This window comes from Polypterus senegalus, chromosome 5 (genome assembly GCF_016835505.1).
Source record: "Polypterus senegalus isolate Bchr_013 chromosome 5, ASM1683550v1, whole genome shotgun sequence".
NCBI classification, from domain to species: Eukaryota; Metazoa; Chordata; class Cladistia; order Polypteriformes; family Polypteridae; genus Polypterus; species Polypterus senegalus.
In genome coordinates, this window is record NC_053158.1 from 35,350,664 (window position 1) to 35,369,016 (window position 18,353).

General features: G+C 34.8%; 1 protein-coding gene across 1 annotated transcript in view; it reads right to left on the reverse strand.

Annotated features, from left to right (window-relative positions):
- prkdc (protein kinase, DNA-activated, catalytic subunit) overlaps positions 1–18,353 on the reverse strand; it is a 263,584-nt gene that overhangs the window by 178,773 nt on the left and 66,458 nt on the right. The window contains exons 25-34 of the mRNA XM_039754497.1: positions 17,475–17,627; positions 13,354–13,461; positions 11,324–11,550; positions 11,008–11,102; positions 10,808–10,907; positions 10,207–10,340; positions 5,978–6,229; positions 5,598–5,824; positions 5,083–5,291; positions 124–256 (exon numbers count right to left, since the gene is read on the reverse strand). Coding sequence (XP_039610431.1) covers positions 124–256; positions 5,083–5,291; positions 5,598–5,824; positions 5,978–6,229; positions 10,207–10,340; positions 10,808–10,907; positions 11,008–11,102; positions 11,324–11,550; positions 13,354–13,461; positions 17,475–17,627 — 1,638 coding nt within the window. The remainder of the gene's footprint in view (positions 1–123; positions 257–5,082; positions 5,292–5,597; positions 5,825–5,977; positions 6,230–10,206; positions 10,341–10,807; positions 10,908–11,007; positions 11,103–11,323; positions 11,551–13,353; positions 13,462–17,474; positions 17,628–18,353) is intronic.

Below are 18,353 nucleotides of genomic sequence, written 5' to 3' on the forward strand. Positions count from 1 at the left end.
TTTAGAAAGAAATAATAGCATATACACATTTTCAGAAGTACTGCTAATATTCAATTCTTTCCACTTCTAACATCAATCAGTGGAATAAAATTATTACTGTTAAGAGGCATTTAGAGCTCTAACCTGACTTTGCAAAGTTGAATTAAGCAGCTCGGCTCTGTGCAGTTGTTTGCAAGCAGACAGGACAAGCATCAACCGGGCCTGATCTGACCAAGAGTCTGTCTTATAAAAGTCCACTTCACAAAGCTCTTGGACACTGTTGTTTGTAAAAGAAGAGCAGAAACAGTTTTAGTGTTACAGTGGATTTGTAAAACATCACTAATGTCAGACTTAAAATTACTGAAAAGCATCAGTTTGAAAGATATTAAAACAACAGGAGCCCTTCATACATTTTCATATATGTAATTTTTGCCATGACTCTGTCTTCAGTGTAGGAGCTTGAAATTAACTCTAGTCTGGAGTGAAGGAATGAAATCTATTTTAAAATTAAAAGTTCTGATAGCATCTCCAGTTTTCAGAAATAACTAAAATACTGTATCTTTAGATTGTAGTTATAAATTACTTTGCCTTTGACCAAAAGTGCAATACTTAGTATTTTCTGTTATTTCATGGTTAGGTAACATTCAAGTATTTAATGAAATGATTTAGCCAGAATGAAGTTCATTTAACACAGTATGTGCAGTATAGTTTTGTATTATGTTCCTTATTTTGTAGTCAGACACAAATTATTTGAGCAAATAATTTAAATATTTTTCTAAATATATGTAAAAATTGTATTTTCATTTTTGATATGATGGTTTTATTTGTTGGAAAAAATATTTTAATGCAGAATCTATTTAATGCTGTGACATAATTAAAAATGAAACAAGCATTAGAAGTAAATTGTACATGTTTTTTATTTCAAAAAATATAACAGTCAGTGCCTCATTCTTCTTTTAATTGATCACAGTCCAGTGAACTGTCTTTTTATATTATCTTATTCTGTATGAATGAATGTAAGCATGTGTATGCGAGTTCTGAAACATACTGGCACCTCATCCAGGACTCATTCATAAAGTGTACCCAGAGAAACAGAAACAGGCATTAGCTGCTGTGGTCAGTCTTAACCAAGTTATTACCTCTGCCTAAATACATATAAAAAGACTTTGCTTTTCCTATGTGTATTGACATATTTAAAATATTTTTTAAAAAATTGAAATTGAAAAGTGTTTCTTTCACAAACTACTTTAAAACAGTATTGCAGCCAAATGATGTATATTACAAATCTATACTAAGACATTTGAAAATTTATGCCATGATGTTACTCTGTGAGATATTTGAATTAAGTAACAATTTACCATGCTAACTGATGTATTTTTTGTTACTATGAAGTGTGTCTTTTAAATGGTAAAGGTGACTAACACATGGATTTCTCATATAATTCCTGAATACAGCAGAACTTAAATAACACCATAAAAACTTTAAAATGTACTTGCTATTATTATAACCAAATACAATGTCAATAATCAGAAACAAATCTTTCCTTTATGAGTGAACATGCTATTACACAAATTATAAAATACTGAAACCCTTGAAAATCTTTCCAACACTACAATTTATAACTAAGATGGTTGGTTTTGGTATTTTAATTAAATCTATTTATAACAGGTTCTGGAAGGCTACAGTATTTCCAACTACTGATTTTTTAAATTGAACTTTTATTTTAAATAAATATGTTATTATTTTGTAATTTTATATCTGCAAGATTACATCTTTTAAAGGAATTAATGGATTATGACAACAGCTTTCCTGATTTTTGCTTGGTAAAAATTTACTGTCTTAATTATTTTGAAATGTCATGGTTATTCATATCATTGTTTTCTGACAATATACAAGGCAGTAAACTAGTCTGTTCCCACTCAGGATTCATCATCATTTCCCCGGTGTTTTTGTCTGCAAGCTAAAAACGATCTGTGGAAAAAAGTTGATTTTCAACCATATATTTTAGCTGATATGGAAATCAGAACAAAGAGTTAAAATCTGTTTGTTTCTGGTCCCTAATTTGAAATGGAAGCAAAGTTTCCATTGCCAACTATTCTGTAGCATTTAAGTGTTTTAGATTGAATTTTGGCTCAAAAACAGAATCATATTTGGACAAAAACTCTCACAACACAAACTGATAGGAAATCTTTCACCATAGGTCATCTATACTAATAAAAGGCAAAGCCCTCACTCACTCACTCACTGACCCACTCACTGACTCATCACTAATTCTCCAACTTCCCGTGTGGGTGGAAGGCTGAAATTTGGCAGGTTCATTCCTTACAGCTTCCTTACAAAAGTTGGGCAGGTTTTATATAGAAATTCTACGCGTAATGGTCATAACTGGAAGCAGTTTTTCTCCATTTACTGTAATGGAGATGAGCTTCAACGCCGTGGGCGGAGTTTCGTGTGACATCATCACGCCTCCCACGTAATCACGCAGTACATAGAAAACCAGGAAGAGCTCAAAAAAGCGCTTAAGAAAACATGCATTATATAATCGAGAAGGCAGCGAAACAATAAGAAGCGAGCGAGTGACATATACAACCATATTCATGAGTTCTGCTACTTCGGAAACAAAGCACGATGTAAACCTACACTTTAAATTAAGTTCATAGACAGGCTGCGCTGGCGTTTGTAATTTAGTGCCTGCCCATATAAGGCCGTCCGTCAGCGGCAATCCAATAGCAAACTGCCACGGGTAAATATTCACGGGTGAAGGACTGTGCTTATGGAGAGGAAGATGAGATGGTCAGGGTGGTGTTTGACACAAACTCAGCGAAACTGCGAGAGAAAGTTTTAAGTGCCAGGACTAAGGTAACATTAAATACAGCCACGGACATAGCGAGATGGCACCAGCACAGCTGGGAACCTTCGATGCATGTACACCGGCGGCTCACGTGAACTGGCGCGGTGCACAGATAAAAGCAACAGTTCCAAAGAGCTGAACAAAACCGAATTACACAATTGAAAAGGCAGCAAAAATATGAAGCGTCTGATAAGCATATTCATAAATCCAGCTACTGCGGAAACAAAGCACACGGTGGAAAAAGTCAATGTCCCGCTAAAGGAAGACAGTGTAAAAAAAACCCGTGCATGCAGTGTGTCAGGTCTCAGATAAAGAAGAAGACGAGCTGTTTATTGATGCAGTAAGAAACGAATCGATGAATGAAACCTGTCATCTTTACAACGATTGACAAACACGGAATGTAACTTGAACACAACACATCCTACAAATACGAACCTGATTGAAAGAAATAATGATAATCAAATCCTTGATGACAGCAACACTCAGTAACACTCACAAAACAAATACTGTATATTGACAGTCATGTTACGTTATTTTTAAAATGTTCCCTTTTCTTTTCTACCTTTTTAACACACTACTTCTCCGCTGCGATACGCGGGTATATATATATATATGTATATATATATATCCCGCTCTACATACTCGAATAATGGATACTTTATTTGCCATCAATGATTGTTTTGGTAAAGCCATACTCAGTGTATTCATTAGATGAGCGGTAAAAAAGTAAGAGCGAGGGGAGGATGACTCATTAAGGCATGCAGGCTGTAGTGCGCGTCAACTCTATCTGAATTGCGCGATCACATTTGAAAAAACATATCTTTTCAAGTTCTATTTAGTCCATATGTGTCAAACTCAAGGGCAGGGCCACATCCGCCCGGCGTAATTATATCCGCCCGAGATCATTTTATATACTGTATTATTGTTATTAAAACCCGAGTATATGAAGCGCTGGTAACACAATAAACTACAGATCCCATAATGCAGCGCTTCAGCTGCCTTGCATCAGGGTAACCTGAATGCAATTCAGAAGATACAGAAAACAGCATAATTAAATAAGAATCTGACACTTCAGCGGACGTTTTAACCGTGCACAATCACAAAGTGATTTCAAGTGAAGCTGCTTTTATGGGAGACACAAATGCACCAGTTCACCTTGCCCCACTTTCCCTGTTGCCAAGTACTGTTAAACCAAGTCGTCACTACGGTGTTCCCAAATCGCACTTTGCTGATAAACTGAGCGCACTGCGCACTGAGTTTGCACGGCGCTTTGGTGACTTTGAAGAACAAAAAAAGTCCGTCTACATGCGGCTCGAACCTTGTGCATGTTTGTTAGCACATATCTGTGTGAGAAGCTCTTCTCAGTGATAAAGACTAACAAAACAGCACACAGGAGATGCCTCACTGATGAGCACCTGCAATCCATCCTGAGAATCTCCACAACACAGAACCTCACACCAAACAGAAACGAACTTGTGGCCAAAAAAAGATGCCAGGCGACCAGCTCTAAAATGACATATGAGCAAAGACAACTGAATGATTTGATTTGTTATTGCACGTAAGAGCGGAGTTATCCGTTCTAACAAGCAGCGTATTGCACTGATCTGAAATAGCTGTGTGTGTATATATATATATATATATATATATATATATATATATATTTGTGTATATATGTGTGTGTATGTATGTATATGTGTGTGTATATATGTAGATATATATGTATGTATATATGTGTATATGTATAGATATGTATGTATATATATATATGTTTATGTGTGTGTGTGTATATATATATATATATATATATATATATATATATATATATATATATATATATGACAACAACACTCATCACTCACAACAGTGACAAAACAATTACATTGACAATCAGGTTACGTTATTTTAAAAATGTTTCCTTTTCTTTTCATTGCTTCTTTAACACACTACTTCTCCGCTGCGAAGCGCGGGTATTTTGCTAGTCCTAAATAAAAATATCAATGTTAAAAAACAAAATTGCGATGTGAACATTAATAGATAAACTTTTATAATAAAGTTATGAAAGTTCAAGCAACTCCATATACCAATAAGCTGTTTTTTACATTGGTGGAAAAAGCAACAACTGGATGTCACTAAGCAGAAATCACTGCTTAACACAGTCTGAAAGTTGTAACCAAAACAAAATTAAAAAAAAAAATTCTATTACGTATTTCTGCAGTAAATAAAGCATACAGTAATAGATACAAAATCTGCACCTGTAAGCAGTGATCATTTCTTTAATGTAAGCTTCCAATTTGTCTTTATAAATTGAATTTTTCAAGGCTTTCATGAGGCGCACACATACATCTGGAAGATTCTTCATTACTTCCACATCTGCCATATTGAATCCAATGTTTGAAGGGATGCAAACAGCCACTGCAGTCAACTTAAAGAAATCTGGGTTCAAAACATGGTTCTCTAGTACCTTAAGGAGTAGTTAACAACAAAAAAAAATTATATATATCAGATAATGTTACCATTTTAAAGTAACTATTCATTATTAGGCTGAAAAGACATTGTGACATATTTTCCTTTGCACACACACTTTACCAGTGAAGGGAGCACAGCAAATATGTGCACAAAATGTTATTTATTCATGTAAATCCAAAACCTCCATTAGACTTTATTGTTTGTATTATTTATATAATGAGCTTAGTATAGGGAATATTCTCAGTTAAAGTAAAACTGGACAAATCTACAGAAATATCAGGTTTATATATCTATAGTATACCTTCCAAAACTGAGGCTGGCAGTTCTCAAGAACCATAGTAACAAATTCCAATGTCCTCACAATGATGGTTCCTTTTTTGAAGTTATAATGTTCTTGCTCCCTGGGACTAAAGAGTACACCCTTAGCCCCAGACTCAAAGCATTTTTCAGCAGCTGACACATCATGTAAGGCAAGTTTGTTCAGGAAAAATCTGACAGCTTGCAAAAACCCTGACTTTGAATCTGAACCTACAAAATTTATAAAAGAAAAATACATAATGGAAAATGAGAATGCAAATGAACTCTAAAAATATGAAATAAATAAAGCTTTGTCAATTGCATAAGCAAAATAAACAAAACAAATAAATAGATAAAAAGTACAAGATCTGTTCTTGTGCTCACCCAAAATTTCATAAGGCTTGACAAATCGAAGTCCAATGAAGGTATTATAGCAGTCTAGAGAAGCAAGCAACATATCCATCCACCATAGGGTTATGCGCAGGCTGAACGGTTCTTGGATTTCTTGAAGGGTGCGTTTGGACAAAATCCCTGATCCACTTTTAACTGAGCCTCCACACTCAAAGCAATCAATCAAGAAAGATACCCCTTGCTTCTTTATGAGATCATCCAGCCACAGAGAAGTGTTTTTGTTACCTTTATTTAAAAAAAGTACATAAAGAACTTTTAAAAGAAGCCTTTTTCTACATTGGATCTACCAGGACTACCTTAATATGGCAGAGAAAGTATACACAGTATACAAATCATCTGAATTAATTATGCTTTCATTGATATGTATCTTTTAAAAATAATAATAATAATAAAAAAAGACTCATGGATTTGTGATGCTCCTGGTGCTCATGGCCTCTTTAATTTCCCAGAACAGCAATAGTTATAACCATGAATGGATAAACTGGACTATTCTGCACATTCTCTCCTTCTCTCACTAGGTTTTCCTGCCAATCAATCTTCTGCTTCATCTTGATCTTCCCTTTTCCTGTCCTAGCTCTCAGATCTTTATACTCCTGCGAGAGTAGGTGAAATGACCAATCTGCCGGAGCACTAATGATGGATGGCTATGCCAACTGCTCCTCCACATGTGAAGAACCAATCAGCCAGTTCCTCCATTAAGCACATTCCCTTTGCCCATCTCTCCTACATACATCTACACCCACAGAATCAGAGTCGCACTACTCCTTTAAAAAAAAAAAAAAAAAAAAAATACCTGCTACTTCTCTGGCCAAATAATCTCGCCACTGACCAGGACACACTGTGAACTTTCCTTGCCTATTGTTAAGAGTACCTACACTCATACTATACTATTTAAGACCTAATTTAATGAATATAACTGTGTAGAGTAATGCTAAAATGAACAATAATATTTTAACAAATAGAGATAGATGAATGTGGTGTGGTATGGAACAAGTTTTAATACTGACGACTACTGTATAAGGCTTTTGGTTCAATTACCGCTAATGAGTTTCTGCAATCTCCTAGGAAAAATGACAATCTGCTTATGCTCTAAATAAAACCTCTGACTACTTTAGATTAAACAGGGGGTGAATGGTTATAGATAGATAGATAACCTAGTAATTAAGAAAAATACATATATTTTTAAAGGAAATGACAATAAATCTGTAAGAATTTTCACCTCTACTGTCTTTTTAAAAGTGCACAGTAATAAGCCTGTACAACATTCATAACACCAATTTAACCCAGGTCAGTACATGTACATGCCAAATCCACAAACAATACTGCTCTTGTAAATGGTTTTGCTAAGGTGATTAAGCATATCACTGAAAAGTTAATTATATTATGGACTGTATTAATTGGCAGTTCTTTAAACTTGGCATTCCCACCCAAAATTGTACTTTGTCACTAAGAAGGCTGCAATCACCTTCCAACAAGATGTACTGACACTGCTGAATTGTTCACGACAATAAGAAATATGTTGGTGTTAATAATGAATGCAGATGATAATGGATTTTTGTCACCTGCTGGACTACAAATGATATGTACACATCTTATTCTAGCATGCATGGAGCAACAGGACATCACAAGGTTTGGTTCACATTTTAAGTATTTGTGACGCAGTGATCAAAGCATACTAGCTTTATCACACTGCTCAAACAAAGCAAAGAAATTGTCATCTGTCAAAACTGTACAACTTTTTAAAGTACAGTAAGCATTTGTTTTGTTTACTTCCTTTTCTTTTTAAAATAAATGTTGCAAGGAAGCTTGATTCAGTTTGATAAAAATATAAAGCTCAGAAGAAACTTTATGAAAATGATCATAAGCACACATTAAGTAGAAGATGTACAAAGGCAAATGGCCACAGCAAACCCTAACTGTATCCATCCATCCATCCATCCATTATCCAACCCGCTATATCCTAACTACAGGCTGTATCAGAGTAAAAAATGTGCATCTTTGTGTGGCCAACCAAAGTCTCAACCTAGGCTCTGATAACTACTTTCAGCCAAAGTTAGAAATATCAGCCCACGAGTGCAGCCCTAGAAACATCACTTAACTTGAGCATATCTTCAATAAGAAAGAAGGAAAACTCATTCATAATCCATTCATAATCAATGTACAACACTGGGGAAACTTATTCCAAAAAAACAAGAGGACTCATTTATAAAACCTTGTGTGGATTGAGACTGAAAATGTATATGGCAAAAAACAGGAAAATTCACACACCAAACCATTTTTGACTTATGAAACAGCATATGTACATTTGCACACAATTAATCCTTTTTAAACCCTACCAGCTAGTCACCTTGAAATAACTGCATATGGAGCATGCTAACCAACATTGTATATGTATGTAATGAACAAATTTACCTGCAAGGTAAGAAGACACAGATGACAAGAAAACAGACACAAAAAGCAAAAACATTTTAAAGTGAGAGACAGAAGTTCTTTTCTCTATAGGAAAGATATGCAAAGAACTGTTATTTCGTTGCCTAAGCACAGGTGTCACTGTCAAGTGCAAATACTGTATGTTGAATGGCAACATGTTAGTGCTCCTATGAATGTGGTGAGCTCTACTGGCCACACCTTGCTCAATGAAGATGAAGAAAAGAATGAGGATAATGACGAAGACCACCACCACAAAGAGCCTTAGATTGCAATGGTAGAGGAAGGAAAGCTCATCTACACTTTCTGATTTCAATCAGCGAATGGTGTATGTAATCTGAGATGCTTTATTATGTGGCACTATGCCACATTATACAGATGAGGCAGACGAGAGAGATGCAGAGGAATCAGGTAAACCATTTAACATGTGTCTTAGAGTTAAATAACCACACTTTTGCAGCATATATTAGTTGTCATAGGTGGGTAGGGAGCCAAGTCATTTGGCTCCATATCAACGAGGTCACAAGGAGGAAGATTATTATGCAGTGCCACATTATGTAACACAACACTAGCAATCAAGACACTGCAAAACTTTGTTGGCAGGTACAGCAGTCTCCATCTGATGCACCATGACACTGCAGTCTGAATTTGAGTAATTCCATGGTGTGCTTCAATACTGAGTATGCAAGATAATATGAACATATATAGCCTGATTTTAAGGAATTTGTCTTTCTAATACCAGTAGCAATTCAACACACAGTTCCAAAAGAATGGCTCTTGGAAGCCTGAATTGGCTTAAAGGTTTGACATCATCAAGGGCAAAAAAAACAACCTGTCAGTACCAATATGACCATTTGCATAGTTTTTAAGCTGCACGAAACAAGCCACGTTGTGGCAAACCATTAGGAAATGAACAGGCTGTAGGGCATGACATTTATAACTTTTTCTAAGCTGGTAGTGAAGCAATTATTGACAACAAGGGATTGCACTGATTTTTAATACTGGTGATTGATAACAGTAGCCAGTATGAACTGAGGAAAACCAAAAAAGTTGTTCAATGCAAATACATAGCACTGACCCTCTTAAAAGTAAATTAAAACAGAGTCTATACGTCATATTCATCAGTTTTGAATGCTTGTCTCATCAACGCACTTTATAGCAACAGCACAGTGATATGGACTGTTATATATATGCATGAGTCATCATTTGGCCGGTTTAGCTGCCTTGCACTGCTTGATCGAGGGTGTCATCATTTCTCACTTTTTCTGAAATGTTGCGTATGCATCTGTAAATATTCTCATGTTTTCCCATCAAGATTTCTTTTATAAATCCTGACTTTTATTTGGGAAGATGCAGACTTACATTTCAGGTCTCTTTTTGTGTGGACAGAAGTTTCATAAATATGACCCTTAAAGCTACTGTTGCCACAAAATGTGATTCAAGGAAATGATTGTGTGTGGTATGAATATTAATACAAGCAGAATATTTCAGTCCATTAACTTTAGGATACAAATAACTCATTTTGGTTATTCCAAATGTTTGCCTTGATCATGACAGTTTGCAGTAAAAACTGATTAGAACAAAAGGTGTAAGGATAATTTATAATCTAATAGCACTTAAACATTCTAAGATGTTGTATATTGTAGGTTACAGGAACAGCTTCTAAAAACGAAACAAATCTATAACAAGATGAACTCTGCTGCCACTTGATTCACTTTGAAGCTTTAAAAGATATCAGACTCATACATTTTCATATTGAAAGAAATCATAATTACCTGGCAACAGCGGAACAAATTCATAAAATAATTCCATGCATCTGTGTCTGCACTCAGTCTGCGGCCGTCCACACTGCTCCAGTAGCCACAATACAACATCCACTAAGCACACAGGCTTATTAGGTGCAAATCCCCTGAAAAAGACAGGGCCATACAGGGTGCAAAAGTAAGAATCTACTAAGCAGGCAATAAAATTGCATTCACTTATATATTTGTGACCCAAACTAGCTGAATTCCACCTCAGCTATCCACAAACAGAAGTTTCATAATTGTATCCTAACTACACCAATGATAGAATTCCTTTTGGTGACTTCAAAATTAAACTGGATGTGTATTTATATTTGGAGCACAACAATTCATAATTACTTACCTCTGATGTATATGCATATTTACAGTTGAAGTATGCCAAATAATTATTACTTACCTCTGATGTATATATGTGTATTTATAGTTGAAGCATGCCAATTAATAATTACTTAACTCTGATGCATATGTTAAGCATACCTGCATCTTATACTAGGTTACAGGACTAAAAATGTATACTAATACAAATTTAAAAACAGAAAAAAAAATACTGAAATAATTACTGAAAATAAGAAACCTTGGAATACGCCTTTTTGATGCTTTATTCAGTGATGTAGCCTTGTACTTTATTATCCTTTCCAGGTGTTTAAGTGCATCGCTACACTGTTGCAATGTTCCTAAAAAGTAAAACACACTAATCACAAAAACTACTAAATGCTACCAAAACACAATTATCTTTCAAATATTAACAGATAAAAATACTATTATGAAACACACCTAATGACTTGTCATCTGTGTGTGCTAGAGCAAGGCTTTCAATGTATATCACCAACACTTCAAACACAAATTGATCAACAAGGGCTTCTTCTTCTCTGAAACAAAAGTTTCACTACATAAATTAAAGTAATAAAACAAATTTATTTAGATGCTACAAAATTTTATAAAATTCAAGCAGTCCTCAATGATTACTCATTTTTAAATCTGACACTACATTACACATCTAAGCAAAGACAACAATGTATTGCTCCATAAATTATACTTTAGTAAATCTTGAATTCTACCCACTGGTCCAGGCAAAAAACTCTAATATTACCTGAAATGTTTATAGATGCTGTTAAAAGCTAGGGCTGCCCCAAGCCGCTTGAAAGCATTAGGATGCAGTGCTAGACTATAGAGTCTCTTGAAAAGAGATTTGGTATTAGCTGGGCTATTTTTCTGCTGCTCTGGAGTTGTCTGCTTTATTGACCACTTCAAAAATTCTTGTACACACTGACCACAGAAATCTCTCAGGGTGCTTTCCACAGGGTGAACCAACCCATCCTGTTAATGAACAAAGCAACACTATTAAGATTATTTTGCAATAAGCAATTACCTGTTTAACATTCTTTCATAAAGTTAACCCAATGATTTAAAATTTTCAAAAGATTTATCTTAATTATGAAAGCTTGTGATAAATATGCAAAGAAAAGGCATTCCACTGGATTCTAAGGACTTCACATAAGATTCTATACCGCTTCTATGTGTACCGATTCTACACATCATGAGGAGCTTTGAGAGGCTTTTCCTAAAACAGATACAACCCTTGGCTTCAGAATACCTGGATTTTCTGCAGTTTGCCTATCAGACACATAAAGGTGTGGAGGATGCTCTGATCTACATACTCTACACAGTCTACTCCCACTTGGACAAAGCCAGCACCACAGACAGGGCTGTGTTCTTTGATTTTTCCAATACTTTTAACACCATTCTGCCTCATCCCGTAGGGGAGAAACCTCGAGGCTTTGAATCTTGATGCCACCACAATCTCCTGGATCATGGACTACCTGACCAACTATCATCAGTTTGTGAGGCTGAGGGTATGTGTGTCGGAAATGGTGGTGTGTAATGCTGGGGCAGCTCACAGAACTGTCCTGACTCCCTTTACCGAATACACAACAGACTTTCAGCACAATACCAGCACTTAACATTTACGAAAAGTTTCACATTACTCTTCCATCATAGGCTGCATTAATAACAGAGAGAAACTAACGTATACGAAGGTTGTGGAGGACTTTGTCTTGTGGTACAGGGACAACAACCTGCAATTTAATAGGAGTAAGACAAAAGAGCTGGTGGAGCACTTCTAGCATGCCAAAGAGCCTCTGGGACCAGTCACCATTCAGGGGTGGATGTGAAAGTGGTGTAGAGCTACAAATACCTGGAGTTTCACATAAACAACATACTGGATTATCCAACGACACACTGGATTATCCAAACGACACAGTGCAGCTGTACAAGAATGGGCAGAGCAGTGTCTGCAGGAAACTACTGGAAATGTTCTATCACTACATAGTAGCCAACGTGTTGCTCTATACTGCCACCTCCTGGGGAAGCATCTTGAGCTCAAAAGACACACAATGCCTGAACAAAACTTATTATGAACCCTGGACACACTGGAAGCTGTTGTGGAAAGGAGGATGGTGGCAAAATCGAATGCCATCATGAAAAGTCATTTCCAGGAGGAAATCTCTTGGAGCACTTTTAGCCACAGGCCCATTCCACCACAGCGTGGGGGGGTCTTTTCTGACCACTGTTATCAGGCAACTCAATTCTTCCTCCCGATGCTTGTTAAGTTCATTTTACAATATCTGCACAATATTCATTCATTCATTTATCAATCTGTTTTATTTGTACTTTGAATCTGTATTTATGTTTCTGCTGCTGTATGTATCTAATTTTCCCCAAGGAATTAATAAAGTTTATCTATTTCTAATCTAATCTAAAAAACTGATTGGTTCTAAGAATAAAATAAAATACAGCACATTTAATACCTGAGAGCTGAGTTGAAACGTTTTGCAATTTTAATGTGTCACAAGACATTACATTTAGTTCCTAGCCTAACTGGTATCCATTATGTTACTTATTGTGTATTTTATAATATACAACTGACTGCACTTTTAAAAGCAAAAGAGCCTATAGAAAACATTTAACATTTTTAACTGTAAAAAAAGTATTTTCTTGAATTGATAATATTAATGAATGACTTTGACTGTCAATAAGAAAAAAAAACAAAGTGTTAAAAGATCTTGATTTAAGTACAATTTAACAGAATTTGTTTGTATATATTATATTGAAAATTATTACCAGAATAGCTTCCAGCATGGCAACAGTGTCTTGACTCTCGAATTTCTTGTTGCTTGTAAACCAGTGAATAAGCTGCATAACTAGCGGCTCATACAACTGCCTTGTCACCTATAAAATATTTAAGTTTATTAGAAGCCATGATCACAAAATGTTCACTTTCAAACCAATAACTGTTCTGTTTTCTCAGCAGAACAATGAAACATTTACTGTTTCAGAGTTAAGAGGCTTGTTAACTTGTACTACAAAAGGCAAGCAAAGGAAAATGCTTTATTGATGAATTTGAACAGTTGTAACAGTTAAAATTTAACAAGACACAACTATTCAATTTTTAAAGTATACTATATTTAAAAAATAAAAAAGAGTAATAACCCAGGACTTGGAGAGACTTAAAAAAAAAAGTTCTTACTTTCTCTATTTATTATACAAATATCCATTTACAAAAATTGTGGCTGATCAGCACAACAGAGGTAAAGGAATGAACTAGCAGTTGGAGTGCAGGAAGTTGAGGGTTCCACCATGAACATTCAATCAGAAATGAAAAAAAAGAAACTGGACACCATTTGAATACCATGGGAAATACTGGGAATGCTGTGTTATCATACAACTTATAGTGTAACACATTCTTCTTTTTTAATGTATAGCATAAAATAATGCTATGTCCTTCATGTAAAAAATTTGTGCAGTTTATAGTTAAGAGTGGTAGACTAAAGGACCGAGGAAAACAACCCAGGACTACAAAATGCGATTTTAGCATTGGCCAATGAGTCTTAAATTATTGGCCAGTCTCATCAAGTGCATTCCAGGTACAGCAGCAGTCAGCTCTGCACTTCTGAAAATGTCCAACAAAAAACTATGGCTTATGTGTTACTGCTTCCATGCTTATTGATAAGTCCATGGCCAAAGAGTGAAATGGCTTTCCTAAATTTCCAGAAAACCTTACTATTGTCTTTGATTTAAATAAATTACAAAGTGCTCAGTGACTAGTACCCTTAATAAACAAAAAAGGTATATTAAGCCAACAACACATATGATTTATATTTAATGCTCAAAATGAGAAAATAATGTTTAATTCCAATATAACCATTTAAACATGTTTAATAATCATTTAAACATAATTACATTTTCAAAGATTTCTTTATGAGCACAATGTACCTACTTCATTAGATATAAAAATAAGCTTAATTCTTTGGTATATGAAGTCAACAAGAAATGGAAAGTGTAGTATGGAGATGTTGGCTTGTGCCAAATCCATTATGTTTCACAACTTTTGTAAATTAACTATTGGTTAATCTCTGCACTAAACAGCTCGATCCATTTCATCAAATAAATCACCCACTGTATTTAGATCCATTGACTGGATACATATCAATATGGAAAATTCACCAATATGTTTACAGAGCAATCAGGCTGACAGGATTAATCAGTGGTCTCTTAAAAGTTTTTTTGCCATACACTGATGCTCTATCAGTGAGACTCTGGAGAATCTGAAAAATATCAGATTGGAAAACATTTTGACAAACCACAAGTGTCCAGTGTTTGAGGTCCTTATTAGACTGAGCCTGAAATTCAGTTGAGTCTTTAGCTGTTAATATTTCACCAGTTACAAAGTGCAACAAGTTATGCTTTTCAGCATATGTTTTGAGATCGGCTGCATGCTGAATAGCTCTTTTTACCAAAGGTGCATTTCTGACCACAGGACCATTACTGCTAAATATGTTTTTGGGGAGTAGCTCCTTTTCAATACATCCACAAGACTATCATGAATTAAAGCAACAGGACGCTATGGTGGCACATCTGGCTTTCACTACCATGCCATTTAAACTGTTACTTATAGGATAGGTTTGTTATTTCCTGAGTCAAAGTTACCATACCATACCACCACAATCCTGGTATGTATTAATTTGCCACAAAAACTTTTATTCTAAAGTGGGGTTTTTTTAAACACATTTTAAAATACCTTGTCTGCACCTTACAATAGGACTTATGGTAACCTGGATCAAAGCAAAAAAAAAGGCTAAGGCTCATCAAATATATCCAGTTTTTAAAGAGAGAATGTTATTGGATATAAATCTGTGTCTTGAGATATATTGCATAAATATTGTACAGCAGCGTATCCACATTGCTTTAGAAAGGAATTTTAAAAAGATTTAAAAAACAAAACAAACTATTGGTGAGATTCTGCTAATTTAAAAGAAAACTGACTCTGCACTTCATCTTGGCAAAATTCTCTCCATCTGCAAAAATCTTTCACTTGGTTTACCAGGTATTGTTAATGCCAGACATGCCATTTTCATTTTGAGAATCTAATACTATATTATACCTTTTCTTTCAGGATTTAGACAAATAAGTTATCATTTAAAATTGGCAAAATGTCCAACCACAAAGAAAAGGTTATGTTGAACATTACTGCTGAATTGTTCTGGAGACATTTTTCAAATTTCCAATATTCAACTGGAAGAAATTATCAAAACTTAAAGAACCAAATGGGCAGCTTTCATTAGAGTAACTTAGCTTATTGATCTTATTTTAATGTTAAATTATTAATTAGCGGTAATGCCGAAGAGATCTTAGTGTCCGTGTGGCGTCTGTTATTATTTACACGGACAACAATCAGGCACACGATTCACAATCTGTGAAGCAGCACCAGTAATGATTGTTCTACCATGCCACCCTACATAACAGCTACTCATCTATACGGCATTTAGTTTACTAGTGAAAGATAGTTCCATTGATAATATTCTACATCTCTACATTTCAGCCCGTTTCAGTAGTAGCTGCAGTGAAATGACACATTTTAAATATGTTTCGAATGGCAGGTGGCTTCAATTATGGATAATCTGGGACATTTTTTTCTTTTCCCTCTTCAGCTGCAAGTACTAGTCCATGGAGGTCTTCCATTTGAGTGCTCACATCCAACATAAGCACTACAAGCCATAACTTTATGGTATCATGGTTACCAAAAGGAAATCCATGAAAACTGTAAAACCATTGTTTTCTAAATGTATGTTTATATCCTGGATAGATGAAAACTGTAAATGCTGTGTTTTCTAAATGTTTGTTTCCTGCCTTGTGCCCTGTGTTGGCTGGGATTGTCTCCAGCAGACCCCAGTGACCCTGTAGTTAGGATATAGCGGGTTGGATAATGGATGGATGGAAGTTTACATCATGCATTTGCACATTTTCCAACCATTTTCCCAAAAGACAAAAATGCTCAAAAGAGCTTTGGACACAAGTTTGGTTTTGTGATGGTCAACGTCATTATTTATGTCTAAACTCCACCCACAACGATGGCTGAAAGAGGATAAGCAAACAGGAAATGTATTATTACCTAATGGAAATTAGTTCCAACAATCAGTGATAAAATAATTATTTTTTATTTCATTATCACATGGATGCCTCATAAATGCAGAAAGCATATTTTCCTAAATCAGAACCTTTGCTGTTTCAATGTGGATGTATATGGTAAGTTTAAGCCTTTTTTTCCCCTCATGTGTATACCCAGTTACTGTAAGTCCTATTGTAAGGTACTAGAACAGACAAGGGATTTATTTTTTTAAATCCATCAATAAATAAATAATAAATAAAATGTTCACTTTAAGAACACAGTTTTTTATTTGGCTAATTAAGAAAAGAAATAACTTCAACTTTAAAAATGCCATATTTATCCTATCCTAGTTTTATTCATTATCTCTAGGGACAGCACAGACACGTTTTGAATACCTGCTTCAGTGCTTTTAAAGGATTAAAAATGACACAATGAACTGGCCAGTTAATGACTGATGTATTACTGTTGTATATACTATATAAACACATGCACAGTTACTTCTAAATTTCCCCAAAAATTGACCATTTGTTCTTCGCTAAAATATGTGATTTCAACCTTTATTTTCAACAACACACAAAATTTCTATAAAAATAGTAGAGATTTCATACCCACTGTATTATGTATATTGTATATTCAAACGTTCACTCATGTAACTATCCAAATAAATCATTAAAAATGGTTGATGTAAAGAACGTTAGAACAAAACACATAGCCAGACTGTTACCTTAAGAAAATAAACTCTAAATGAAAACGTTAAACTTATTTTTGAGACTATGAGAAGAAAGAGTATCAGTACCTGATCTACATCACAAGCCAACCGCAGAAGTACAGGGAAAATATGTTTATGCAGCCTGTACAGTGGAGGGACAATGCTGGGCCCTTCTGGCATCTGAGATCCTTTCCCCAACATATACATTAGAATGCTATGCAGTAGTTCACAGGCAGCCACCTAAAATATACAGAGAAAAAACAAGTAAAAGTATACTTAATAGAGGAACTGGTGTACTCAAATCAGGAATTAGATAGTAGTTAAGATAATGACTGGAAAGATCGTTTTTTCCAAGGCAGGGATTCAAAACTATGACCTATGCCTTCCAATTTTGTTTCTGACCAATTTATTAATCCGAGATGAATTGCTGCCTTTTACATACTCCTAGATTATTTAAAAAAATAATATTTCTTCTTTTTTTCTACATAAATATGCCAGTACTGAAATCTATTACCTGAGTTTGTGTTAGTTTAATAATTAATAAGTTTAATTTAATAAATAATTTTGTGTTTTTTTACACAGAGGAACTGATGGATTTTTAGAAGCCTATGTTGATGTAAACATTTTACCCATTTTTTTTTTAAGCAATGCCAATTATTCAAGCAACCATGTGATAATGAACACAGAGATATCAAGTTAATTAATGCATATATTGCCAACACAGTTATTTTAACACTGTTGTTTATTTGTTTGTGAATCTTTATTTCCTCTCCAATGTAAATAAATCAGACTACAGCCTGGGAGGTAAAAGGTAACATTGATGATTAGGATATAAAAACCAAACTTATGAGATGAACAAGCAATTTAAAAGACCTACAGTTAATCAACCAAGATAACTTTAGGAATTCACTTCTCTGTCATTTAATGGGACTTGAATATTTTGGTTAGTATGAAATATACAGAAAA